Source organism: Pongo pygmaeus, chromosome 22, assembly GCF_028885625.2.
Source record: "Pongo pygmaeus isolate AG05252 chromosome 22, NHGRI_mPonPyg2-v2.0_pri, whole genome shotgun sequence".
NCBI lineage: Eukaryota > Metazoa > Chordata > Mammalia > Primates > Hominidae > Pongo > Pongo pygmaeus.
The window spans coordinates 52,970,089-52,996,972 of NC_072395.2; the positions used below are offsets into that span (position 1 = coordinate 52,970,089).

The following is a 26,884-nucleotide window of genomic DNA, read 5'->3' on the forward strand; positions in this document are numbered from 1 at the left end:
TGTATACGTATTTAAAATACAATTAGGGGAAGGCCGAAGGGTAGTGAATATCGAAATACAAAATCAATAGACCAAGTACTTTTGATGGGCAAACATAAAATTATATAGTAGCTATTGATACTGTGTTAATACATCTTCTAATTCCAGGTATAATTGATAAACCTTTAGAACTTACTTAATATTGATGAGACAACCTGTTTCTTACTTGAATATTCAAATCCTGCAGAAGTTTCATGGCAAGAGGAGTGGGGTAGGGAGATTGATCTGAACTCCCTTCTAGCTCTGCCTGGACTCATATGTGATTCTGGATAATTCTATAGCTGGCCTTCAGTTTTCATGTCAGAAAATGGGGTATGATGGCTGGATGCGGTGGCTCATGCCTGTAATCCCAGCACTTTGGGAGGCTGAGGCAGGCGGATCACCTGAGGTTGGGAGTTCGAGACCAGCCTGACCAACTTGGAGAAACCCCATCTCTACTAAAAATACAAAATTAGCCGGGCATGGTGGTGCATGCCCACAGTCCCAGCTACTTGGGAGGCTGAGGCAGGAGAATCGCTTGAACCCGGGAGGTGGAGGTTGTGGTGAGCTGAGATCATACTATTGCACTCTGGCCTGGGCAAAAAGAGCAAAACTCTGTCTCAGAAAAAAAAAAAAAAAAAAGAAAAGAAAAGAAAGAAAATTGGGGCATCATAATGGGCAGTTCATACTCAACCGTTTTGCATGGCTATTGAGAGACTAAGGCAGGATGGTGTATAGTGAAGTATTATGGAGATGAAAGAGGAGCGAAACAATGGGAAGCATTAGTAGCCTGTGGATTAGTACGTGGTTAGATCGAGTTTTGGGAAATGGCACCTCTGGTTGGATGAGGAGGCTCCCAGCTTGGTCTTGCCCAGTTCCTGTGTTCTGTTTGTGGACCACGGCTTGCATCCTAGGGTTGTGCCTGGCATGAAGGTGCACATCAGCAAGGCAGAGCATGACACAGCATGGCGTGGGAGAGTGCCCACCACGGCCCCAGGCACTGCAGCTGTGCGAAGCTTGAGAGGCTGAATTGCCTCACATTTTACACACCCAAATGCTTCTTTAAAAAAGAGAAATCTTGTTTATAGCCACATGGCTATGTTTTCATATCTGAAGTTCTAGTTACGTAAAATGGAAGACACTTAGGTTAATACTTCTACTGGACAGTCACTTGCAGATATCCACAAAAAAACATTTTGAGGGTGGCAGATTTTGACCTTATATTACCATCCATCAAAAGCTTTTATTTGCAGCCTCTCCCTTAACAGTCCCTGCCTTTCTGTGGAATTGAAATAGTCTCATAAAGTAGCTATTTTTGCAAGGGCTATAAACCTGCATTTATGTTTTTATAAGATCCCAAATACGACTTCCAATCATCACAATGCTCAGATGAAAGCTAATTTGAAAACTGTGGCAGACATATATTAAAAAAAGAAGGCCATATATACTGATAATCTGAAAAAACTGCATGCACAGACACAGACAAAGTAAGACACCCAGGCAAGGCAGAGCTCCAGGGCCCAGCTGAGACCCACAATCCCCTCCTGACTACACATTCCCTGGCTCCCCTCCACTGGTAGCCCTCGACTCCCGCTCACCCCCATGCTCTTTTGCTTCCCGCTGTCAGATGCAGACAGCCTTTTCTATTCAGTTTGCCATAACAAGTTTGATGTTTTAAGAGAATAATTTCATTAAGAAACAAAGACAGAAAGAAAGAAAAAGAGAGGAAGAGAAAGAGAGAGGGAGAGAGAGAAAAAAGGAGAGAGAAGGGGAAAGGAAGGAAGAATGGAAGGAAAGAAGGAAGGTAGGGAAGGAGGGAGGGAGGGAGGGAAGGAGGGAGGGAAGGAGAGAGAAGGAAGGAAAGATAGAAGAAGGAAGGTAGGGAAGGAGGGAGGGAGGGAAGGAGAGAGAAGGAAGGTAGGGAAGGAGGGAGGGAGGGAGGGAAGGAGGGAGAGAAGGAGAGAAAAGCAAGGAAGGAAGGAAAAGAAAAGAAAAGAAAAAGAAAGAAAGAGAAAGAAAGAAAGAAAAAGAGAAAGAAATAAGGAAAGAAAGAAAACACAAAGCACAGAACTAAAGAGTACAGGCTTCTAATGCCATCTTAGCCACACTTGGTAATGAAAACTCTAGGGTGCACGTGTGCTACTAATGCATTAACAATGTGGGCTTCCCACATTTAGGGTGGCTTTATGCATTAGTGCTAGGGCATCTATTAAGACTTTGAGTCTATCTCAAGTCTGAGTGTCACTGGGCTCCTGGATGCACATTCCTGCTTTAGATTAGTAAAGTTCAAGTTACCTTTTGGTTTTCCAAATGAGGGGAGCTTTGGGCTCATTTGCAGAGCAGATAAATGTCCTGTTAGTACTCAGAAAATAACAATGAATTCTCATAACCTACCCCTTAATCTGCCTGCATAGCACCATGAACCCAGATCCCCTCTGGGAACAGTCTCTTCCGGAATTGATCAGTTTTGTAACAATCCATTTCAAAGCATGTTTAAAATAATAAACACATTTCCATTCAAGAGAAGCAAGACACTTTGCCACAAAAGCATGGTCAAATGTGACATCACTCACTGATTTTTATCTTTAGCTTATTTGAAGTCCCGCAGGTTGACCCACAGTAACTGGTGCCGACAGAAACTTGTGCCTTCTTGCGTAAATGCGTACCAAAGGAGGAGGCTTTTAGAAATATTGGAGTTGATTACTTGACACGGGATCACATTTTATAAGGTTGGGGCTGCTGGGATCTCAGGCTCAACCAGCGACTCACTCTGTAGCCTTGCACTTCAAATGATCTAGAAGTCCAAAAAAAACCGGGGCACCATAAAAAGCAAAATGCGGCTCCTGAACTCCTGGATAAGGTTATAGATTTAAGAAAAAATGTGGGCACTTGCAGGCAATTTAGAGTTTAGGAGGTCGCCATGCTCTAAAATTAGTAAAGTACTCAGGAAGAGAGAATATAGGTTGACTACACTGCTAGAGTCCCATTTTCTTTCTTTCTTTCTAAAATTTTACATAAAATAACATTATATTATATTCATCTAACTAGGTTACTTGTCTATACAGTAAAACATACTCAGCTTATAAACATTTTTGTTGTTTCCAGCAATTGAAAAATGTGATCAATTTCAACCATATAAAATTGATCTCACCTAATCACTCTAAAAACATCCACTGGGGATCCCTGTAATATTTTTCTATAATTTAAATCTCCTTATTTCCATTTTTGATCCTGATAGATGGTTGCTCATGCAACGCTGACATGTTACTAGAAATGTTGTCCTTAATTTTGACAATCAAAATATTCTGTCTGTAGAGTCTGTAAATATATTTGAACTTATTCTCCCAGAGGCACAGAGTCTGTACCTTATGTGAGTTCGCTTGTTATTGGGTGATTCGACTAAAGCACTCCGGATATTTAATAGATAGGCACCTATTACTTTAAACTCTGCAGCTGCAATTTCCCTCCATGAGTGAGTTGAAAATACTTTGTACCATTAATGAACATTCCAGGGCTCCACAGGGCTAAGAAACAAAGGTCTTTCTGGGGCAAGGCCTGACCTTTCATCAATTCCCCTTTACGACCCTCACCTCTGGCGCTGTCCTTTTATGGCAGTGCTTTGCACAGTTACGGAGATGAGTCTGCCTCTTGCAAGCCTTGACCCACTGCCACTACAATGTCACCTTTATAGTTCTGAGTCTTAGAAATCTCTTCTCTCTCTGGGACCTGGCTAAACTCTTGTGATCAAATAGAAATGGTCAACCAGCAAATGTTACCACTAGTTTAAAAAAAGTTTCCATTTTGCACCTGGTAGATAATCTACAGTGGTTTGTCAAATTGCATGTATTGCAGTGTGTCTACATTAAAACTTGCCATTCAGAAGTGGTGTGAAATTGGGTACCCAATCCTTGGCATCCTGACTGCCCTCTTGTCAGATTCTTGATTTGAGAGAACCCTTTATTAGCCATGTACAAAATGCCGAACTGCAGATAACGTTGTGCCACGGCACGCTACTTTTCTGAAATCCTTTGCTCCTTAACATCTCTTAGGAATACTCCCTCTTTCCCCCAGCACCTATTTTCTTCCTACTGAAACCTTTGTGTTGGATTTACCTTTTCCCCAGAACAAAGAAACCAAAACTATTTCCAGGGAATGAAAGGCCATGTTCTCTGAGGTGATAGACTGCAGTCTTTGCCGAACCCAACTGCAAAACACTAGTGTCTAGAAGCAGAGAGGCCAACAATAAAAATGCCAGCCCCGGGATGTTTTCTGGAGATAGCCCTTGTACAGCAATAATTAAATTACAAGGAACTACTAAGAATACAAATACAGGGTGCATGGGTCATCATTTCAACCCAAAGGCCTCACTCAGTAAGAGTCCACAGCACTTTTAACTGGAGGTGTTCTCAGCGACAGGAAATGCACAGCTGGGGTGCTCAAGTTTGAAGGTGAGTAGGAAAAATAAAATGATAGCTGAGAAGGATGGAGAGCAATAGGAGTCAGGGAAAAGAAGAAAAGGTGAATTTGGCAGAGGGTGTAGACCGATGAGAAGGATAGCCTAGACGCTTAACTCTTGTGATTAAATCAAAATCATTAATAACAAATATTTACTATTGGTTTTTAGAAACATCATAGAGACAATGCGTAGCCTTCTAAACGCAAGTAGTTAGACATAATTGTCTAATGGTAACAAGGACAGACACCCTTGGTATCTCATAATAATTCTCCTAAAGTCCAGGCCACTGTGAACAAGTCCAGGCCACTGTGAACAAGGGTTATGAAAACATCCTTTTTGTGTTTTAGTGATGAACACTCATGAACTGAATGGAATTCAACATGGTCCACATTATATGGAACTTCTCACCATAATGGGCTGTATTATATGCTTGTAGTTCTATTTTACTTAGCACTGAAGTAGCCTCCCTTTTCTTCTCCACTTGAGATTAATCCGTCCTTCTTTTTCACTGATGCAGGCTTTCTTTGAAGCCCTATTTCTGTATTCATGAAATGTTTTGTCTTTTACTGGTAGCTGCTTATGGGCCTACCTCCTACCTTAAACCTAGAGGTCAGAAAGCTCTTTCATCTTTGTATATTAAGCACCTAGCATTCACTCAAGTAATGTCTGCAAAATTAAAAGATAATTGGTTCGCACGATTGCGAAAGAACATTTCAAGGAGACTGATGGTTGACCTGAATTGTTGGGCTGCAGGAGATTTACATGGACAGATTCTTAATTGTACAGATGAAGTGCAATGTACTTTAGAATTGTAATTTGTTGGCAGAGCAAAAGCAAGTTGATAGTAAAATGTACCAGAATTCCATAAAAAGGGGTGCTTTGGATAAGTGAAGACAGGTGAAAATATTACCATGTTCTCTGCTCTAAGTGGATTATGGTCAAATTAAGTATTTACAGAAGAGGTCAATGTTTTCTAAATATATCAGTAAAGTTTGGGATATGTTTTGAGGAGAGAGTGCTTCCAGATTTGTATTTTGAACATAAATTTGAAACTTACATAGGATGCTGCATAGCAGTATCCCACACTGCACTGATATTAAAATGAAAATACCTGTAATAAACTTTACCAAAAAAGTGGCTTGGTTAAATAACCTCACCGGTAAAGGGCAAAGGACCTGGGAACACTTCTGCACAGTTTCATATTTGAAATAAGTCCTTGTCCTCACATTGCAGAGCAGGGGCAAGTAAGGGCTCTTGGCCAGAAGCTGAGAACAGCCTCGTCACACAGAACCACACGGGGCTGGACATTATAATCATGGTGTCTGTTCACAATGGAGCTCATCTGGCCTGGCTTCTCCAGCCTTCATTATTTTTTTGCTTCATTAGAGTGAAACTCTTACACCGGGCTTCAGCTCCCGTTTCTAATTTGGGATGGCATGTGTCCTCTGCCTCACAATGCTTCACCAGTACCCTAAGCCCTCAATTTCCACTTCCAGTCAGTCAAATAATTCTCATTCCCGGAGCAAATCTGATAGATCTTTTCATAGAAAGCCACAATTGGTGGCTTTGCTGGACCCACTGAAAATTAAAGAGACTAGAGTTAAAAAATTAATTTTCCTTGCCTATCAACAGCTAGAATTTAGGGGACAGGTTGGCTTTCACCTGATTTCTGACCGAGATAGGAACATTCTTATTGCTCTTCCCTGAGGCTCTGCAGTCCCACTGAAGGAATGTCAGAGAACCAGGCAGTGGAGGGACCTGGGTTAAAGAGGGAAGAGTCACTCCCTTTTGAGGTTTGTTCTCCAGCTGGCATCTCTCCTGGTGGCTGCAGAGCAGCAGGGGACACGCGTAGGTGGACAGCTGGGCCTGGACCTACCTCGCAGCCTCTTTAGCCTCTGCTCCCGCCGCCTCCTCCGCACAACCAGCAGGAGCACGAACAGCAGCAAGACCCCCACCAGGATACAGGAGATGGTCACCAGCATCTTGAGCCCCTCGTTGGTCGTCAGCCCTTCTTCGTTTTGGACAACTGACTTAATGAGTGGAGGAATTGTACCTGAAAGCAGGGCCACGGTGTTAGATGGCTATTAATGAAGACGGCATGGCGGAGCTTTTAGGGATGACAGGTTATAAAAATCACGCTGTGTGATCCAAGGGTGTCGGAGGTGATGAGAAATGAAAAGAACTCTGTCTCTAGGCCCTGGCTAACTTTTTTTCTTATTTATTTCCCTCCCTCTGCCTGAACTTCCAACTTATTCTATAGCGCATGTTTGAAAAGGACTTCATTTTGCAACGCACTACAGTGTGCAGGCACTTGAAAGCATGCGGCCCAGGCTTGGTGCTGACAAAAGCCACATGCGTCTACCCAGAATTAAGTGTTCCCTTGACTGTCACCCACAGTACAATTGATAGAGACTATTCGAAAAAATTGCACATCAAAGAATGAACAAAAGGTTGGGCAAATGGACAGAAGCGTGTGTGCAGGGAGAAAGTCCTAGATACACTGGCATAAAGAAACTCAAATCCCTTGTGATTAGGTAATTTGCTGGCTTTTATCGCAGGGGTAAGACCAAATCTACTTCAACAGCTGCCATCTGAGGGTATAAGAACTACAGATAACTTTTCAAAGGGGACCCAACTAGGTTTCTAAAGGAGTCTACTTTTGACCAGGCATTGTTAAATAGTGCTACAAAATCCAGATTTTGAGTAATAAGGAAACACTGAAGGAAAATGAACTCTGAGCTATCTTAAGCTGCCTTCTATCCAGATGCTCAGTACAATGGGTGCAGAGATCTAAACACAGGCATCCACTTTTTATGGGGTATATATTTTGCTACCCTCCATTATATAAGATGCTCCATGCCACTGCACTTTCCATGTACAACAAGGGCCAGAAAGTCAGCACTTCAGGAAAAGAGAATGCAAAAATAATATAATTTCTCCCTGAGCAAAACGGTCTTTATCCCGCATTTGGTAAGCAGAGCAGGGATAACGGAATCCTCGTTAGCTTCTGTGATCTCCGCTAGAGCCAAGAAGAGTGTTCTTCCAGCTTTAAAGTGCTTTTGTGGAAACCCAAGTCTCCAAATGCTTAGAAGTTCAGGAAAGAGGCACATATGGATGCCCATGAAGATGGGTCTGCAAAACCAAGACAACACTAGGACAAGCAGAAACATTTGGCTAAGGAAATGGCAGAAGAAAGAGTGAGATCAATAAATGGAGAACTCTTAAACCTGAGTGGCATGAATGTAGGCTGTCAATCTTGGCTTTCTCAAGATAAAAAAGTTCTTCAGGCAGATGTGACAATAGAGATATTAAAGCTATCTATTCATGAGATTGGTCCAAAGAAATCTGTAATCTCTTTCAAGGAAAATATAAATATGCAGTCATATTTCTTAGTGTAATAAAGTCATTTCATATTTCCAAAACGTAAAGGTAGCTCGCAGCATTTTTCAAAGTTTGGGATCTTGGATAAAGTGAGAAAATTATATGTTTTCTTAGAAGACAAACAGTTAAAATCCACAGAGCACTCTGTGAATTAGAATCACAGCTTCAAATTCTACACATGAGTAGTTTCTAATTAAATCATTAGCTGTGAGCATATCATCAGTGTGCACATTTAAGCCGGGTGCCCAGGCATCTGCACATATTATAGAGAAGCTGGGAACCAGAGTTTGAATATTGCAAGACAATGATCTAAAGTAAAAAAGATACTTACTACTCAAATGTGTGCTTGTTAACAGAGGATTTTGGTGCACCCTTAAATGCTAAGTAAAGTGTCTGGTAAGTGTCAAAGTTCTTTACTTTGTAAGATCAAATAATTCAACCATATTACGGAGAGAGGCCAGCTTGGAAGTGCTCCTCTGCCTGTGGGTGATGCTTTGTGATGGGGACACCTTTGAATGAAGTCACTGAAGAGTGAGGGCTATAAAATTAGAGAGAGGCAGCCCATGAAAAGCATCAGCCCTTGAAGAGAAAAGTTGTTGTCTGGGAGGGCATAGGCTATTCTGGGGCCATAGGACAGAGCCCCTGCAGAGGCCAGGGACCCCAGCTAGTGTAACCAACACTAGAAGAGCTTTCTACAAGCTCAAGGTCTTCCTACAGCCCTGAGACCCAGGCCAGAAGTGCCAGGAAGACCCTGGGCTCTGGCAGAGGAGAATGTTGTGGAAAAATGACCTTGGACAGATTTGGGGTAGGTCTGCTCTGTGTGCCAAAGCAAGAAGAGCCAGCTCTGGGCCATCCAGACATTATAGGAGAAATTGGTCAGATGAAAATCCCAGGCACGTCACCTCATTAGCTCCTTGTGGTCATTTCTGTGGGTCCTTAGGTTCATAGCCACTCTTCTTAGGATGGCATAAACTGTGCTCCAAGGAGCTACCTGCTGTAGCTTTAATAAAGCGGCCTCCCAAATGCATGAAGTAGAGGAAGAATCACTCTCCCAGAGAGCAATGCCGATGCTTTTTATGGGCTGCCTCTGTCTAATTTTACAGCCCTCAGTTATGAGTGACTTCATTGAAAGGCGTCCCCTCACAAAGCATCACCCACAGGTGGAGGAGCACTTCCAATTTGGTCTTGGCTTGGCTAACTGTCAATAAAGGGTTTGGGTGTTTCCTGGTTAACTCATTCAACACTGTGGTCTAGCCTGACCAACAGGCAGTAAATAGAAGGCTCCGAGGAGAGTTGCACTGGAGTTCCAATTCATCCTGATGCATTGCTGCCATTTTTACCTTGCAATTAGAGCACCTAACTCAATCCTTGCTGTTCCCCTAGTGAGAAATCAGCATCAACCCACTGCTACTGGGACTTTCTAAAGTTCCCCTACTAAGTTGCAGTCAAGGACTCGCTCCCTTTCAGCTTCATTGGGCTTAGCATTTGCTCAGTTAGCAATAAATGGCCCTTGATACCAGAAAAAATGAGTGAGATTTTAAACCATTTATTTTTGGTTGACTAATGTCAAGAGACACCTCACCTAGTTTTTGGAAAGTAAATGCAAGCGGCAAGTGTGTGTGAGTTTGTGTGTGTGCACGTGTTCATGGATTTCTATTATTATCCTATTTCCATCAGTGGCCCTGCTCCTGCCCAGAGACTAACATAAGCTCCTTTACCATGGAAAATTGTTTTTGCACATGCAGTTTTGGGTGTAATGAGTGCAAAAAAGAAAGTTGTTATGTGGATTGGGATGAGGTGGGGAAAGGGGTGGGAGACAACAAAAGCAATGTTAGCTCACAGACATCAACACAAGCACAGAACCACATGGTCAAGAGTCCTTCAGCCCTAAGAGAAATCACTCCTGCCCCATGACTCCCCAGTGAGACTCCCTGTGGCCCTGAGTCTCTTATTTCCGGACACACAGTGATGGTCATCTGGGTATAATGAACTAGGGTGCCCCAGACAGAGTCCATTGAATCCCCAAAGCCTAATGGGCTCCGTGGTCACTGGTCAAACTATGGCAAAGATGATGTTCAATGGGAAAGGGGCAGGGCCCAAGTGCATATCCCCCAAGACACAAACAGGAGAGCCACGAAGTCAGCCAGCTTACTGCCATCGTAGTTCAGCGTAGCAAAGTTGGCCTGCTTCTCCGCGCAGCCAGCACTGTTGCACACCCGCATCTGCAGCTCATACCAGGTGGCTTCCTGCAGGTCATACAGGATGTAGGACTTGGAGAGAGAGGTCCTCTGAGCTGTGGTCCAAACCGTGGTCCCAAAGGGCCTGTACTCTAGTGTGAAGGAGGTGATGGGGCAGCCGCCATCATTCCAGCCAATGAGGTTCAGCCTAACGCGCGTGGTGTTGATGCTGGCAAACAGCTCCTGCTCCTTTGAGAACTGGGGCTCTGCGGGAGAAGGCACATGGAGGTCAGCTCACAGGACACATGGGGAGGCCATCCGCATCTTCACGCATTTCCCTTGGACTGCTTCCTCCAGCGAGGCCAGGAGCTCAGTCCAAGTCTGGCTCACAGGCCACTGGCAACTTGTCCCCTGTTAATAGAGACTTTATGGACCAACAGGCTTTCTCCAACTGTAATGACCTGGGTGTATGACAGAAAATTGCACGGGTGGAGGTTATTTTGGGGTATCTTAGAGTTCCCTAAAGAACAATACGAGGTTCACATATGGGTTTCCTTCTGTGGTTTGCACTGCAGTGTGCTGGGCTGACCTTTTTCCATCCTCATGTGAGGAACCTGATTCAAGAGAAGACAGAATTGGATTTGGGAAGCACCAACAGATTTTCCTCCACAACTAAACACTTGGTCTTGGAGCCCAGGGACCTAATGTATATATTTCTGCATAAATCAATCCCAGATCATTTGACCTCTTACCACTTGTTACCCAAAACTGTGGCACCGGGCACAAATAATACCCTTGCCATCTCATTACTCGCTCTCCTGCCATCTGACCCCACCCCACCTGATAGGACTCCCATGGGAGGGAAGCCTGCAGAGACATCTCCTCACCTTCTTCCTATGCCCACACAGAGCTGCATCATCCCTCCTTCCTTCTGGAGTTCCTGGGACAAAACCTCTTTCTCCGAATATCATTTCCTTGGGATTCATCTCCTTGAAAGTCCACATTTTAGATTAAAAAAAAAACGCAACTCATATTGAAATGTTAACAATTTACGCCATCATTTTCCCTCTGAAAAGCAGGGGCTGTGTGGCAATGTGGAAATGATAGGAAGGTGGGGGCAAGGGCTGGCTAAGGGAGAAGGGTGCCTCAAAACGGCTGAGAGGGCAAGTGTCACGCTTCATGGCTGCCCAGCCTTGGCACCTCACATTCACACCAATGCCCTTGATTTTCAAATGACATTCTTCTTTTTAACTGCAAATGAAACAATAAAAGAGAGGACCAGAACACTCTGGAAGGTCCAGCTGTCCCTCTCATTATGCTGTGGCACTGCTGAAGCCATTTGAGGAATGACAAAGTTCAAACACATAAACATAAAACATGATGGATCTTTTATGATTCCAATCTCCTCTTCTGGCTGGGAAAACAAAGGATATTTAGAAGCGATGAGAAGGCATACCTACCTTTTCCTAAGGTCTTTGCTTCTATGATTTCACTTATGCGCCCGGGGCCCACTCCATTTTGGGCTGTCAGTGTGAACTTATACCAAGTCCCACATTTGAGATTTTCCAAGCGGTAGGAACGTTCACTGGGGCTGATTGGAAAACTCCCCCACTGCTCACTATTGTCCTCGGAGTACTGCAGTATGTATCCTGCAGAGAATGAGAAAGATTCACATGAGCACTGTTTGCTTTCTATGGGAAGTGGACTGATGTTTGCGTTTTGTGTGGGTAATAGAACGAGCATTCTCAGAACTGAAGAATCTTCAGAAGGAACATTTTCGCTCTTTCTGATTCCAAGAAATCAATACATCAATACATCTAAGGCGCACAACTAATCAACTATCGTGGACAATCTATATCTTATTACCTCTGATAGAGCTGCCCCCATTGTCTCCAGGGAGCCAAGAAAGGGTGATGGAGGAAGACGTGGTCTTGGAGACTGTAAGCCGAGGCTGATCTGGTGGAACTAGAGAGGAAACAGTTTTTAGAAAACAAGAATTAGTTTTTCACATCTTTAATTTTCCTGAATAGTCATTTACCAACTCATTTTTAACAGCCATTTATTAAATAAGTGTTTTAGATTGCCAAAATATGCAATTCACTTCTGTCAAAATGTCTATTTAGTTGATATCCTGGGCTAAAGAGATAGAACGGAGTGAATCTACTATTTAAAAAAAAATTCAGCCACATTTCTACTTGGATTCATATCTAACTCATTTCCTCACCAGTTCCTTGACTGTCTGAGTTATTCATCACTAACTGAAATCTTCTTTAAACTTACTAAGGATACATGCCTCATTTTACTATGAATTTCAGCCATGAGATTTAAGTGAAAAAGATAAATGGCATCCACTTAGCAGTTCTGTTCTTCTCAGGATGGAAAAGGGGAAGGAGGAAAAATAGCTAGTGGGAAAAAGAATTGCAAAAATCTTCACTTTCTAAGCTATTCCTCCAAGATGCAACACACACACACACACACACACACATACACACACACACAGAAAATCAAAAGCAGGCCTTTGAACTGCAGAACATGAACTGGTCTCTCTTACAAGGCTTGTGGAATACATACTGGTAAATAAGTCTGGATGACTAAGAAACACTAAAGAAATTCAGAATCAGGTTATCCAAATCACATAGAAAGCTTCATATAAAATTTACTTCTCTTTTCCTCTGAGAGAAGCCTAATATATTGACCTATCTCTTCAGAGTCATAGTATAGTGCCTGTCTTCCAAAATTCCCTGGAATTCTCCTGACTTCAATTAACTTGAAATTCAAGATCAATTTTGCAGTATTTTTAGAAATATAGTTCTTTTCCTTTTCCATCCCACTGAGAACAGTATTGATTTTATTTTTACTTGCTGTAATCTATTAATGTGACAACACCTAAATCCAAAGAAGCACACACTTTGATTTTTCTACTAATAAAATATTGCTGTGCATACAAATCTGAACTCAAACAGTTATTGATTGGGATTTACACAAAATTTTAATATGACAATCTTTTGAAGTTGTGCACATTTTGTGTATGATATCAAGAAAAATACTTAGTATTAAGTACATAGCTAAATACTACAGCAATCTATTTCGAGCTCCAGTTACTGTCATTTTTTAAATACATTGCATATAAAAATTGAGTTAATTAGCATACAAAAAAGACCACAATTCAGACTTGTTTTTTGTTTGTGTTTTCTGGGATACACTTACACATATGTAAACAGTACAATTAATGGAAATTATTAAGAAGGACTTTTTTAGACATGCACACATAAAGAAAAAAGAGTCTAGGCATATTCTGTATGCAAAGATGCTTTCTATCTCAGTATTTCTGAAGTTGTGAATGCTTTGTATTTTCTTTGATTTGTTTAATTATATTTTGCAAAATGAACACGTGTTTTCTTCTTCTGTAATATGAAAACAGAGGTTAGCTCTTTATAAGTGCTGATTTTAAAATTTGTTCAATGTTACTCTTTGCATAGAAAGCGTACATGTACAAGATATCATTAAAAAGAGTCCTCAAATGTTGTACCTTGTACTTGTAAGTTTAAAATAATTTCATCAGATCCCCAGTTGTTATTGGCAATGCAGCTGTAATAGCCGGAGTCTTCTGCTTTCACCGTGCGAATAATGAAGCTTCCGTTGCTAAAGATGCTCCTCCGCCCATCAATCGTTACTAGACTGGGTGTCCCGTTACTGCCTCACAGGAAGAAAAATGCACAGATTAAAGAAATTACAATCCAAATTAGCTGAGGTTGAGGAAAAGCATAAAGACTCTGTGAAGCAAACAACACATTTGGAAGCTTCATATTTCTTGCATTATGAAAGAACTAAATATGATTACATAATGAAAACAATCAACAGCTGTGTAGCTGAAGTTTTCCTTTGTAAAAAATGTTACGTTGAAGATGAGATCTGTGTCAAGGGCCCAGATTCTTGCTCAAGTCAGTGGACTCCTTATCCATGACAGAGAGTGATGGGTCCCTCTTTACTCCACTCTGTGGGCACTGGAGATATCCTCATTTTGGCAATTCTGGGAATTTCTTCTGTAGGCAGAAGTGCCAGTTTGAACAAATCATATAGGGGAAACTAAACCTTGGGATCACTTTTAGATTCACTTAAAGTCACAATTATTCATGATTTTGACATGAAAAATGACATGTGATAGCTCAAGAGGGTGATGAGTTTACCCTAGTATAAAAAGAACTGCGTGGCCATCATAACCACTGCTCCGGTGGCAGATTGTCCAGTCCTCTGGGGTCATTCCCACAACAGGCAGAATGCCAACTTGATCTTGGGAGCTACATATTTCATTTGGATGAACCAACTTTAAATGCATGAGAAAAGTGGTCACTAAACCAAGCCATTATTTCTACAGTTTGGTCACTACACCAAGCCATTATTTCTATAGTTTATGCCTTCTAAGTGCTTTTGCTTGAAAATAGGCATTCTTCTGAATCCATTAGATCACATTTCTATGCTCATAAGTGAATTTTCAATCCTTTACTTATATCCTAATTTCTTCTCCTGAATAGAGATACAGGACTTTAAAAAGTTATATGGACAGACCACATCTCACTCACTCTCTCCCTCTGTCTTGGCTCCTATTATTTTAATAATTACTATTGAGTATGGAGAACCAGATTTTAAATTAGCAAAGTCCTAATGTACTCCATTTCTTAAAGTTCTTTCTCAGGGTATTTGAGTTATGGTTAGTTCACTATCTTTAAAGAAGAAGAGATAGGTGTTAAATCTCACAGTAACCTTGGCTACATTCATCTCAGTTACATGGACAATTTACCTGAGAGGGTGCAGCAAACTTCCACAACAATTGAGTTGGTTCAACTATTTTCCTTGCAAGCATTCTCTCGTGAATTAGAAGGCTCTGAATTAACAGAGGGTTGATACAATAAATCAGACCCTTTCAGTGCTAAAGCTGAGATTCCTTCCCTGCCCTCATCTCAGAAGAATTGGTAGGGTTCCTTGAGTTTTCACTAATATAAATAAACACAAAATTAGGAGACCACTAGACCCAACCTGAGTATGTCAGATGTAATCTCTTAGAGTTTCACTGAAGGCATACATTGGGTTACTGGTTACCTGTCTTTCATCCACTTGACTGCAGGAGAAGGGTCCCCAACTGCCTTACAAGGCAATACAATGTCTTTCATCCATGGAGTAGTCACTGTCCCACTGAAGGTCAGGATTCGTGCAGGAGCTGAGGAACCAAACAAAGTGGAAGCCTGATTACTCCACAGACGTGTCTACACAGAGGCCAACATGACCTACTCAATAAGGGCAATACCTAAAAATGGATGTGAAGCCAATTTACATTATAACTGTCAACACTACTCTCTGGTACCCGGGTTATGAGGAATTGTCATTGTAAGAACACACAACTAGCAGAAAATTCCCATTGTAGCATTCTTTTCTTCTATTGACTAAACATGAGGAGTCCAAATTAAATATCTGGGGCTTCATAAGCCAAGCAGCTCCAAGCTGTGTTTTCTATGAGCCCAATTATTTCTCGAAGCGCTTTATGAAGCAATTTACCTCAACACAAAAACTGCTCATTAAAATATACTTTAATATCAGAGAAAGTAGACAATACAAAACACAAACGCCCCAAAGACGGGAAGGAGTAAAACTGGAACAAGTTCTACTTAACAATTTCCCGACTGTATTATAGCAACTTGATCTTTAGGACACACATTAAGGAGAATGAACATTTTCAGAGTGGCCTCTCTCGAAGAACAACCATTTGCTTGGGACAGTGATTCAGATGCCCGAACAGGAGCATCTGCCAGGGGCATCTGATGCTGGTGCAGCCCCAAGGTAGCAGGAAGTCCCAGGAGACAGTCAGAAAAAGCCCAGGGCGAACTTGCCTTGAAGTCCAGTGTGGCCAGCAATGAGAGGTTCTAGTGCTACCTCCATCAGTGAGTCACAAAAGCTGACAGGGACACCACACACAAGTCTTCCAGAGGAAAACAATCTGCTCAGTCTTTACCATACATTGGGACATTACTTTCTGGGGCGTAAACAGGAGCCAGGGGCTTCTTCTGTCCTTTGTTTTAGCCAGTATGCTTCAGACACTGTCATGGAGCTGGGGACATAGAGGAAACAGGTACCCCTACAGGAGCTCACCCTCTATAGAGGCACAGACCAAAAACCATAGGTGGAAGGCAGCCTTGATCTGATTCAAAGCCCATAAAAATGGGACAAATGTGAGACCCCTGCACCATTTCTGGGTTGAGGGTTTGCATTGGCAAAGGAAGGTGAGGAGAAGGCTCCCCCAGGGAAGCTCTAGAATCCCAGGAAGGGCAGAGTACCCAGAGCCAAGTCATTATGCAGCCATCCTAGCATAAAATATCCACATTAGTCACTAGGATCTACCAGACCAAATCATACATTTTTACTTCTGGGCACTGTGGGCAAGAGTAGAGAGAAAAAGAAAATGCCAGAGGGCTTAGAAGCTGGACCACGTTTTTTGTTGCAGCAAAACCCATGTTTCAAGCAATTTCCCCAGACTGAGATGAAGTATTCTAAGGCAGGGCCCATTTCATCAGTCATTGACATTTCTGATTTTGCATCATGATAACAAAAAGGTCCTGATTAGGCAGCATCAGATTTCCTGCATTGGTAGCTTTTGGCATTTTCTTTTTCACACTCTTCAGACAGTTCTTTAGAGAGTGGAGAATGTCCTCAGCAGTAAAAGGCGGGTGGCTAGAGAAATTCAGCTAGATTTAGAGGCTTTCCAGCTTTGTAACAGTAACCCACTTTAAGAAATATGTTTTACATCAAACTCCAGAAGCTACACATGCATTGGGATGTTGTGTATGTGCAAACAAAGTTGCATGAATAAAGACTTCACTGTATGTGATGGATTCTGATGTTTTCTGCCTTTTTTAAACCCTAGTTTAGTCTAGTCTAGTTGATTTGACTCTGTTCCATTCTATTCCATTGTTGTTCTTTAACATTCTGGGCATAATCCCTCAAATTAACTCCAGGACTTATGAATGTTTTTCCATTAGCAATTTAAAAAATACAAGCTAGAGCTACTTCATCTTCAAGCCCAACAACCCCCAATGCTATCGTTCAATGCCCATTTTAGACAGCTGAAATTTAAAGGGTCTCTAGCCAGAAATGTATGACTGGGCAACTCAACACACTAGACCTGGGGCAGCCAAGAGAATCCCCTAGAATCTTTGTTTAAAATGCAGGTTCCCACCACGGCCTTGTGGATTCAGCAGCTCTTTTGTGTGCTCGGGGCACGTGCCTTTTGACAAGCATCCCAGGTGATTCTGATGAGAAACTGAACCCCTCTGCAACCTGGTGTCCCCTCTGGTTCGGGTCCTGTTTGTTCTCAGCCATGGGGCCAGGCTTTCTGTGCCTCCTTCGTGTCCTGGACCCCTTCCTAGGAGGGGCTTCCCCTAGGACCACTGCCATGGCCCCATTCTGCCACTCCCTCCATAAAAGCAGTGGTCCTCCTCTTCTTCAATCTATATCTGAATTTTGGACCCTGCTATCTGTCGCTAGACTGCTGCTGGTCTGCCTTGACTTCCCAACGACTACAGAATAACCTGTCTCAATCTCCTCCGCTGTGGACATCCCCATCCCTCTAGGATGTGCCTTTCAGCCTTAATGGTTTGCCAGTGTCTGGGCTTCTGGGTGGGGGCTGCCCAATTGACTGTCTGCTCCATCCTGAGGCACTCCCTAGCTTATCCCCTTTCCAGAAAACCTATCTACAGCAACCCTAACCCTGAGTCAACCTCCCTTAAGCATGAAAAGTTGAACATTTCTGGAAAAAAATCCATGCAATAGAGCATTTGGAGATTGACCACCATTTAGGATCACCAACCTCAATTGAACTGTCAGCACTCCCTGCTGGTCTTACTGTTTCTTTAGTAAATGTCCTCCCCCTGCCCTGCAACGATGGCTTCCTACTGTTCCTCCTCTTCTCACACTTCTGGGCTTCCCTCCACTATCCCCAAATTGCCTAATGCTTCAGAGACACCATCCAGGAACCCTGCATTTCCAGCCACCAAATCTGTGAACCTACTGGCATTTCCTCCTCTAAACCTCAGTGCTGTGGTCGTGGGCTCTTTCTTATGTATTGTTGATTTCTCCTTTCTCCCTCTCTACTGGGATCTTCCCGTTACCACACAAACATGCTCTGATGGCAGGCCTCATGAAAAACAATGAACCAAGAGCCTTTCCTCGAATGAGAGCCTCCCTCCCCCTCCCAGCTTCTTCTCTTGGTTGTCACTTCTTCCAGGTGATGTGTGTTGAAGGAATGTTCTGCCCAGTCAGCCTGCCCCTCACCTCCTACCCACTTTCTCATCTGACTCAGGCTCATTTCTGCATGCCCCTCCACACCCACTGATGCTGCTCACAGAAAGGTCACCACGATCTTCCACGTGGCCACTGAGGGGCATTTTCGCCTGGTTTCACCTGACTTGCCAGCAGCAGCAGCCTCACCTGACCACTCCCTCCTTTTGCAAGCATCTGTTTTGAATCCACAGCCTAACACCCTCCTGGCTCTGCTGCCTCCCTGGCTTTTCCCCTTTTCCTTTGCCTGCTCCCACTCCCTTTGAGAGTCCATCCTGCACTTTCATCTCTCCTCCATCTCTCAGCCAATCTCATTCCCATTCCAGGTGTAAGCGATACCCAGACGCTGACCCCCCTGAATTTCTGCCTCCTGCCAGATGTCTCTTGAGAGCCAGGACATGCCTCAGTGCACAGATGCCTCTGAGTGAATGGATCTTTGTCACCTTGGATTGAACCCCTCCAAATGTCTGTACGTCCTCTCACTGGCTTCAAAATCCACTTCTTCCATGGTCTTCTTCATCAAGAAATCATGCCTCCACTTATGCTAACTCATGTGAGAATTTGGGTGTTCATTCTTGCTATCTCCTTCTCCACCCTCCTCCATTTCTGCCACCGAGTCCCCTCCGCTCTGTGTCCACAACACAGCCCAGGCCCCTCGGTTTCTCCTCTCAATCCTCTTTGGTAGTCTTCTAGACCAAGCCTCACTGGGTGACCCGTCGACTTCCTGGCTGGGCACCTGCTTTTATCACACTTCCCTCTCTGCAGTCCATTCAGGACAGAGAGACCAGGGTGGTCTTAAAAAGCACACCCGCCATTAGTTATAAGAAAGGCATTTAATTAGGATGTCTATAAAAAGGGAAACTAGGTGTGAGGTAAATGGCAATTTACCTCACCTGTACTATCATCACAATTTTTCTGTAAATCTAAAACTGTTCTAAAAATAAGGTTTATCACACACACACACACGCACACAGACAGAAAGAGAGATCATGTGCCTCCTTTGCTTAAAACCCTACACCATCTCCTTATTTCTTTTGCAGGAAAATCTGAAATCCCTAACACAGTGTTGAAAACCCAGCATGATCAGGTCCCTGTCTTCCTTCCCAGCGTCTCTGGGACCACTGTTCCTTCCCCGGCCCCAGCAGGGTCCAGTGTCCTGGACCTCCCACCTGCTAAATCTTTCTCTGCAGGAGCTTCTGACTGCTCACTTCTTCCCTCTTCACATAACCACCTTTGCTTGTGCTCAGGGACCAAGTGTGTCTTCCATCTGACACTCCAGGTGAAGTCCTCTCAAGCTATTTCTTTACAGCACTTACTGCAGTTTGTCTTTATGCATATACTTTTGTGATGCTTTGTTTACTGATTGTATTAGTCTGTTCTCATGCTGCTAATAAAGGCATGCCTGAAACTGGGCAATTTATGAAGGAAGGAGGTTTAATGGACTCACAGTGCCACATGGCTGGGGAGGCCTCACAATTATGGCAGAAGGCGAATGAGGAGCATAGGGCATGTATCACATGGCAGCAGGCAAGAGAGCATGTGTGGGGGAACTCCCCTTTACAAAACCATCAGATCTCGTGAGACTTACTATCATGAGAACAGCACAGGAAAGACCTGCTACCATGACTCAATTACCTCCCACTGGGTCCCTCCCATGACACGTGGAAATTATGGGAGCTACAATCCAAGATGAGATTTGGGTGGGGACACAGACAAACCATATCACTGACTGGTTCCCCACCAAACTGTAAGCTTCAGGGTGTCAGGGAGTGAACACATCTCTTAAATCATCTTAAAAGACTCCTCCGGGCTCTCCAAACCCTGCTTTCTTTTCCCTAGTGGGTCCATGCCTTTATTCTAGACAATAGGATATTAGGAAAAACAATGGATACACTTCCATATCTGGCTCATGAAAACCTCTCATCAAACCCTCCATACTCCCTTCTTCCCCCATCTATGTAGCTGTAAATGAGGAGAAATCCAGGGTTGTAAATCATAAGGTGGAAGAGGCCTGGATGCCTGAATCACCATGTCGAACAGGCCACCCAAGAGAGCCCTGACCAAAAATATCTCTGTTGGACTATATTATTATGTGAAGCCACTGAGATTTAGGGAACATTTGTTTCAGCAGTCAGCCTCCGTTAACCAAATCCTCTGTGTCCCCAGCATAGACCCTGACATACAACAGGCACTCAAAATGACTTATTAAATGACTGGAGGACATCGAATTTCCCCAGGCAAGACCTGCTTCTATGAGAGTTTTCAATTGTTCCCCCACTGAGTAAGTCATACCCCACTGCACTAGCCAGGCCTTTCTGGCTGTGTCTAGAGATAGAACTTTGAAAGCACAAAGGAAAGGAAGAAACATTATTGCTAATCCTATGTGTTTTGTTGCAGTTGTTTTGTTTTGTTTTGTTTTTTTGGTAAATCCCACAGCTCAGTCCTTATGTCCAACATTTTCCTTGGTAATCATCATTTTCTCATTCTCAGGGAGTGGCTGGATATCATGACCAAAGAGTGTAATACATAAAATAAGTCCCCCAGTTTATTTCCCTTACCAATTTACTTATTTTCTATCTGTATTTGAGCTCAAAATGGTACACCCCTCTTTTTTTCCCTCACTGTTTTATTCTGCCTATTTCTTAACTATCTCATTAAAAAGCACATTTTTAAGAGAATTCTTGGAGGTAAAATCGGAATCTTGGAATGTTTATTCTTCTCTTTCAGGCTCTCAGAGAACATACTAGTAATAAGTTGCCACTGTTCTATAACCCAAAATTAGGGGCAACTCCTGTTGGCCTGGAATTGTGTTGTAAGGAAATTGACTTATTTCGAATGCTAATTTAGGGGGTTCCTGGAAACACCGGATAGCCGTGATTACCAGAAGAGCAAGAATACCCTGTGCCTGCACGTGCTTTTTAAGGACCGGTTTAACGTACAAATGTGAAGATATTATATTCACTTTAAGGAACTTTTTATTCTTTGGTGACTCCTACTTCCTGCTGTTTACTTAAAGTCTTTGCTTACAGCATTCTATCAACAGATAGTAAATGATTTTCAAATATTTTTAAGCTTGCAAATTCCATAGACTATAAAATAGACATATCTCATTAAAAAGTGTGACACCTGATTTTGGTGAAAGTAGAACATCCTTGGGAAAATGCCATGTAATGATTTTCAGCTACTCCAAGGGGTGAATGAGGGCTGCTTTCCTAATTTTCATAGAGACTTCCATTGTAAGGCCACTCATTCTCAGCTCTGTGTTTACCTCCAGGGAATTCCTTTTCCATGGGACAGAAGCTCAGAGCTTGTTAGCCACAACCCTGTTTCTTGAGCTAAAATGTGATATTCTCGTTTATTTGATTTTTAGGGCAGTGTAAGTTTTATTTCAGGTGAAATAGAGACTTAAAAACAGTCAAGTTACAACAGGAAATGAGGTCCTTATAGCCACTGCCTACCTTTTGCTAGTGGCTCGACTGTGATGATTTCACTGCTGTTGCCTCTTCCAGCTGAAGTCACAGCCACCACCCAGACGCTGTACTGACGATTCCTACTCAGGTTGGGAATTCTGTAGGAGAATGAGTCGGGAGAGGCCTCAAACTCGCTGATCACCTGTGAAAGGAGACATAAGTGTTCCCACATTCAAAGAAGCATGTGGCAAAAATGGATTTCTCGATGGAATGGTCATGAACATATTAAATATCATAACAAACAAAACTCACAACTCACTCTCCTCTAAAAGGCTGGCTTTGCAATATAAAATATAGCTGGTAAGTTTAAGTGACCCACCGTCTACATTTTTCTCTGCAGCAGCTTTGATGGCCACCAATATATAATTTACCCCTTTACATTACAGGCCACAGCACTTCTGTATTTGGCTGAGATGGAGTAACAAGAACCAGACTTACCCTCCCACCTGAAACAACTGAGGAACACACACCATCTATAAAACAATGGTTCTAAAAGCATCACACATCAGGTAATAAATGACAGTGATCTCTGAAAGATGGGAAACAAATGAAGAAAACCCCACAATCACAGAGGTTTTGCAATTTTTAGGGCAGTGTAAATTTTATTTCTGATAAAATAGAGAGCTCCACCTCCTCAACTCGGGGGGCTGGCAGCCTTTCCAAGCTGAGGAGGCAGAGCTGAGAGCCTGAAGGAAGCTAGAGTTCACAATGAAGAGCACTGGAAAGAGAGCTACACACAAAGGACAAGCTCTGGAGATTGAAGAGGGTCCTACTTGGGTCAGCTGAGCAGATCCATGGATGCGCGTGAGGAAACTACCCAAGGCCAGGGAAAGGACCACCTGAAAGAATCGGAGGTCACGGTGCCTAACACTCACACAGGGCTGGGAGTAGTGGCTATTCCCACCAGTTGGGTTGGAAAACATCAAGATTCCTTGAGCATTGGGTATAGTGCATAAGGGTCTTACCACAAAGGGGAAATAATTAGCCCCAGACTGAATACCACTCTAGTCTTTCCTAATTATTCTTAAAAGCAAGACTTAGAGAGAACAAATTATTCCTAAATAACTCAACTACATCCAAGAATAAAGGTCAAGAATATTTATAGAATTTATAGAAATTGAAGCATGTAGTATTCCAAAAGGTAAAGTTCACAAAGTTTAACACCTGATAAAATATTTTCACATACAAATAGCCCAAATATCTGTCAACTGATGACTGGATAAACAGAATGTGTCATAGCGATACCATGGAGTCTGTATTAGTCCATTTTCATGCTGCTGATAAAGACATACCCGAGACTAGGTAATTTATAAAGAAAAAGAGGTTTAATAGACTCACAGTTCCACATGGCTGGGGAGGCCTCACAATCATGGCAGAAGGTGAAAGGCACTTCTTACATGGTGGCAGGCAAGAAAGAATGTGGCCAAACAAAAGGGGTTCCCCCTTGTAAAACCATTATATCTCATGAGACTTATTCACTATCACGAGAACAGTATAGAGGAAACTGCCCTCATGATTCAATTATCTCCCACCAGGTCTCTCCCACAACACAATGGGAATTATGGGAGCTATAATTAAAGATGAGATTTGGTTGGGGCCATGGAGCCAGGCCATATCAGAGTGTTATGAGACAATAGAAAGGAATGAAGTACTGATAAACGCTATAACTTGGATAAATCTTGAAAACATTATGCTAAGTGAAAGGAGCCAATTATAAGAAACCACACATTTATGATTCCCTTCATTTAAAATGTTCAGAATAGGCAGATCGATGGCAACATAAATTAGATTAGTGGTTGTCAGGGGCAGGGTAGGGGAAGGGGAAAATTGGGAATGACTGCTAATGGGCGTGCAGTTTCTTTTCAGGGTGATGAAAATGTTCTAAAATTAGATAGTGGTAAGGGTTGCATAACTCTGTGAATATACTAAAAGCCACTGAATTGTTGAATTTAAAAGTGAATGACATCTCAATAAAGCTGTCATAAAAATTTCCAGGAAAACATAATTCATAAAGAAGAAATCAATCAATCAAAATTCACCCATAATTGGCACAGACATTAGATTTATGCAAACAAGGGCAATAAAGTAGTTATAATTGTATTATAGCTGTATTATAACTTTATATGTTCAAAAATTTAAGTAGATATGATACAAAAAGATCTAAGTTAAACTTGAAATGAAACTATAATGCATGAAATAAAAAATACATTGAACTTGATTAGCAGCAGAGTAGATATTGCAGAAAAAATGATTAGTGAACTTAAAGGTGTGGAAGGAAAATAAATCTTGGGGCCCCCAAATCACTAAGCTAAAGGGAGAAGTCAAGCTGGGAACTGCTTAGGGCAAACCTGTCTCCCATTCTATTCAAAGTCATCCCTCTGCTCACTGAGATAGATGCATATCTGATGGCCTCCTTTGGAAGGCTAATCAGAAACTCAAAAGAATGTAACCATTTGTCTCTTATCTACCTAGGACCTAGAAGCCCCCTCCTCAACAGCCCCCTCCCCACTTTGAGTTGTCCCGCCTTTGCTTCAAGTTGTTCTGCCTTTTCAGATGGAATCAATGTTAAAAAATTGATTGATGTCTCATGTCTCGCTAAAATGCATAAAACCAAGCTGTGCTCAGACCACCTTGAGCACATATTGTCAGGACCTCCTAAGGCTGTGTCATGGGCACGCATCCTCACTTTGGCAAAATAAACTGCCTAAATTGACTGAGACTTGTCTCAGATATTCAAGGTTCACAAAGACATATTAATAAATGATACATAGAAAAGAGAATAAAAAAGTTAACAGGGCATTAGTGAGCTATAGAAAAATATCAAGCTGCCTAACATACATGTAGTGGAGTCACTAAAGGAGGGGAGAGAGACAGGACCAAAAAAAGGTTGTAAAAATAGTGGTTGAAAAATTTCCAAATTTGATGAAAACTGTAGCCCACAGAGCCAAGATACTCAGTGAATTCTAGCCACAAGAATATTTAAAAAAACTATATCAAGGAGCATCATAATCAAACTACTCAAGAGTTTTAGTTTCAGTGCTAGAGAGAAAATCTTAAAAGTAGCCAGAGAAAGTAAATGTTATATAAAAGGGAACAAAGATAAGCATGGCAGCCAATTTCATTTGAAAAACAATCAAGGTAAGAAGACAGTGGAATGATTTCTTTCAAGTACTAAAAGAAAAAAATCAACCTAGAATTCTATATTCAACAAATATAATTCAAAATGAAATTGAATAAAGACTTTTTTCAGATACATAAGAAGCTGAAAGAATTAATCACCAGTAGACCCACATTACAAGAAATGTTAAAGAAAGTCCTTCCAGCAGAAGGAAAATAATACCAGATAGATAGAGACATAAATGTACACAAATAAGTAGAAAAAGGAGGTAATTATACAGATAAATATACATGGTCTTTCTTATTTAAATATTATTAAAATATGGTTGATAGTTAAAAACAATACCAATGTAATGTGGGTATATAATATAAATAAAAGTAAAATGTTTAACAATAGCACAAATATTGGGAGGAAAATATGGAAGCATATGATTGTAAGTTTCTTATACTATAGGCAAAGTGTGTAATACCACTTGAAAGTACACTATGATGTTAAAAGTATATGCTGTGAATTGTAAGGAAACTGCTGAAATTACAAAATATAGCATGAAATAAAGCTAATGAACTAATAAGATAAATAAAATGGAATTACAAAAAAAAAAACCAAAGAAGTCAGAGAAAGAGTGGGCAACAAGTAGCACAACAGCAGCAGAACTCAAATAGCAAATAGCACTACACAGAGTTAACATAAACATAGTAATAATAATTTTAAGTATAAATGATCTAAATATATTAAAGGCAAAGATTGTCAGACCTGATATAAAAGCAATATCCGACTATATGCTGCTTACAAGAAATGTACTTGAAATAGGCCAGGTGCGGTGGCTCACGCCTGTAATCCCAGCACTGTGGGAGGCCAAGGCGGGTGGATCACGAGGTCAGGAGATTAAGACCATCCTAGCCAACATGGTGAAACCCTGTCTCTACTAAAAATACAAAAAATTAGCCGGGCGTGGTGGTGGGCGCCTGTAGTCCCAGCTACTCTGGAGGCTGAGGCAGGAGAATGGCATGAACCCAGGAGGCGGAGCTTGCAGTGAGCTGAGATTGTGCCACTGCACTCCAGCCTGAGTGACAGAGTGAGACTCTGTCTCAAAAAAAAGAATGAAAGAAAGAAAGAAATGTACTTGAAATATAAAAACACAAATAGGTTAAAAATAAATGAACTGAAGTGATATCCTATGATAACACTAATCAAAAGAAATATGGAATGGCTATAGTAATATCAGACAAAATAGATTTAAAAGCAAAGGATATTACCAGTAATAAAGATAGAAATTTCAAAATGATAATGGGGTCAGTTCATCAAGAGAACATAACAATTCTAAACATTTATTCACCTAATATTCACCTATTATTCAAAGATATGAAGCTTGGTTATTAGGTGAATAAACGTTTAGGACTTATTATTACATGAAACAAAACTAATGGAACTTCAAGGAGATATAGACCTAGACAGGTCAGAATTGTTCCTTAAAAAGCCATGTGAAGTAGGTGGAGCTGGATCCATTTTATAGATCAGGAAACTGAGGTTCAGAGAAAGTAAGTGATTCGCTGATGTCACAAGGCCAGACAAGTGCAGAACAATGGCTCCAGCTCAGGGCCTCTGGTCTCGAGTCTGGTGCTATTTCCTCACAGTTTATGCTGTCAATTAGAAGTAACCAAAACAAGGACTTACTTTTACTCTTGCTAGCTTTTCAATAAACCTCACATGCCTCAGCAGGCTGCGTAAGTTACAATACCAGTCATGCAATGAAACGGGATTTAAATCTTCACTATATCTCTTAATTGTCATACAACCTCATGCTTCCTCAACAAAACGTAATGTCAGATAATTACTTATTGTCAAAACTTTAAGTTGTGGGTACACAGCGTCAGATGATTTGGAGAGACTCTTGCATGGATTCCTTAGACACATGACTATAATCTAGCATGCATGTGCG

The 26,884-nt window shown here is 41.9% G+C and overlaps 1 protein-coding gene across 1 annotated transcript in view; it reads right to left on the reverse strand.

The window, feature by feature from the left end:
- The window catches only part of DSCAM (DS cell adhesion molecule), an 828,718-nt gene that overhangs the window by 45,446 nt on the left and 756,388 nt on the right, over positions 1-26,884 (reverse strand). Inside the window, exons 21-27 of the mRNA XM_054468799.2 lie at positions 21,816-21,969; positions 15,130-15,247; positions 13,562-13,725; positions 11,899-11,997; positions 11,493-11,681; positions 10,008-10,298; positions 6,351-6,527 (exon numbers count right to left, since the gene is read on the reverse strand). Of these exons, the coding sequence (XP_054324774.1) occupies positions 6,351-6,527; positions 10,008-10,298; positions 11,493-11,681; positions 11,899-11,997; positions 13,562-13,725; positions 15,130-15,247; positions 21,816-21,969 (1,192 nt within the window). The remainder of the gene's footprint in view (positions 1-6,350; positions 6,528-10,007; positions 10,299-11,492; positions 11,682-11,898; positions 11,998-13,561; positions 13,726-15,129; positions 15,248-21,815; positions 21,970-26,884) is intronic.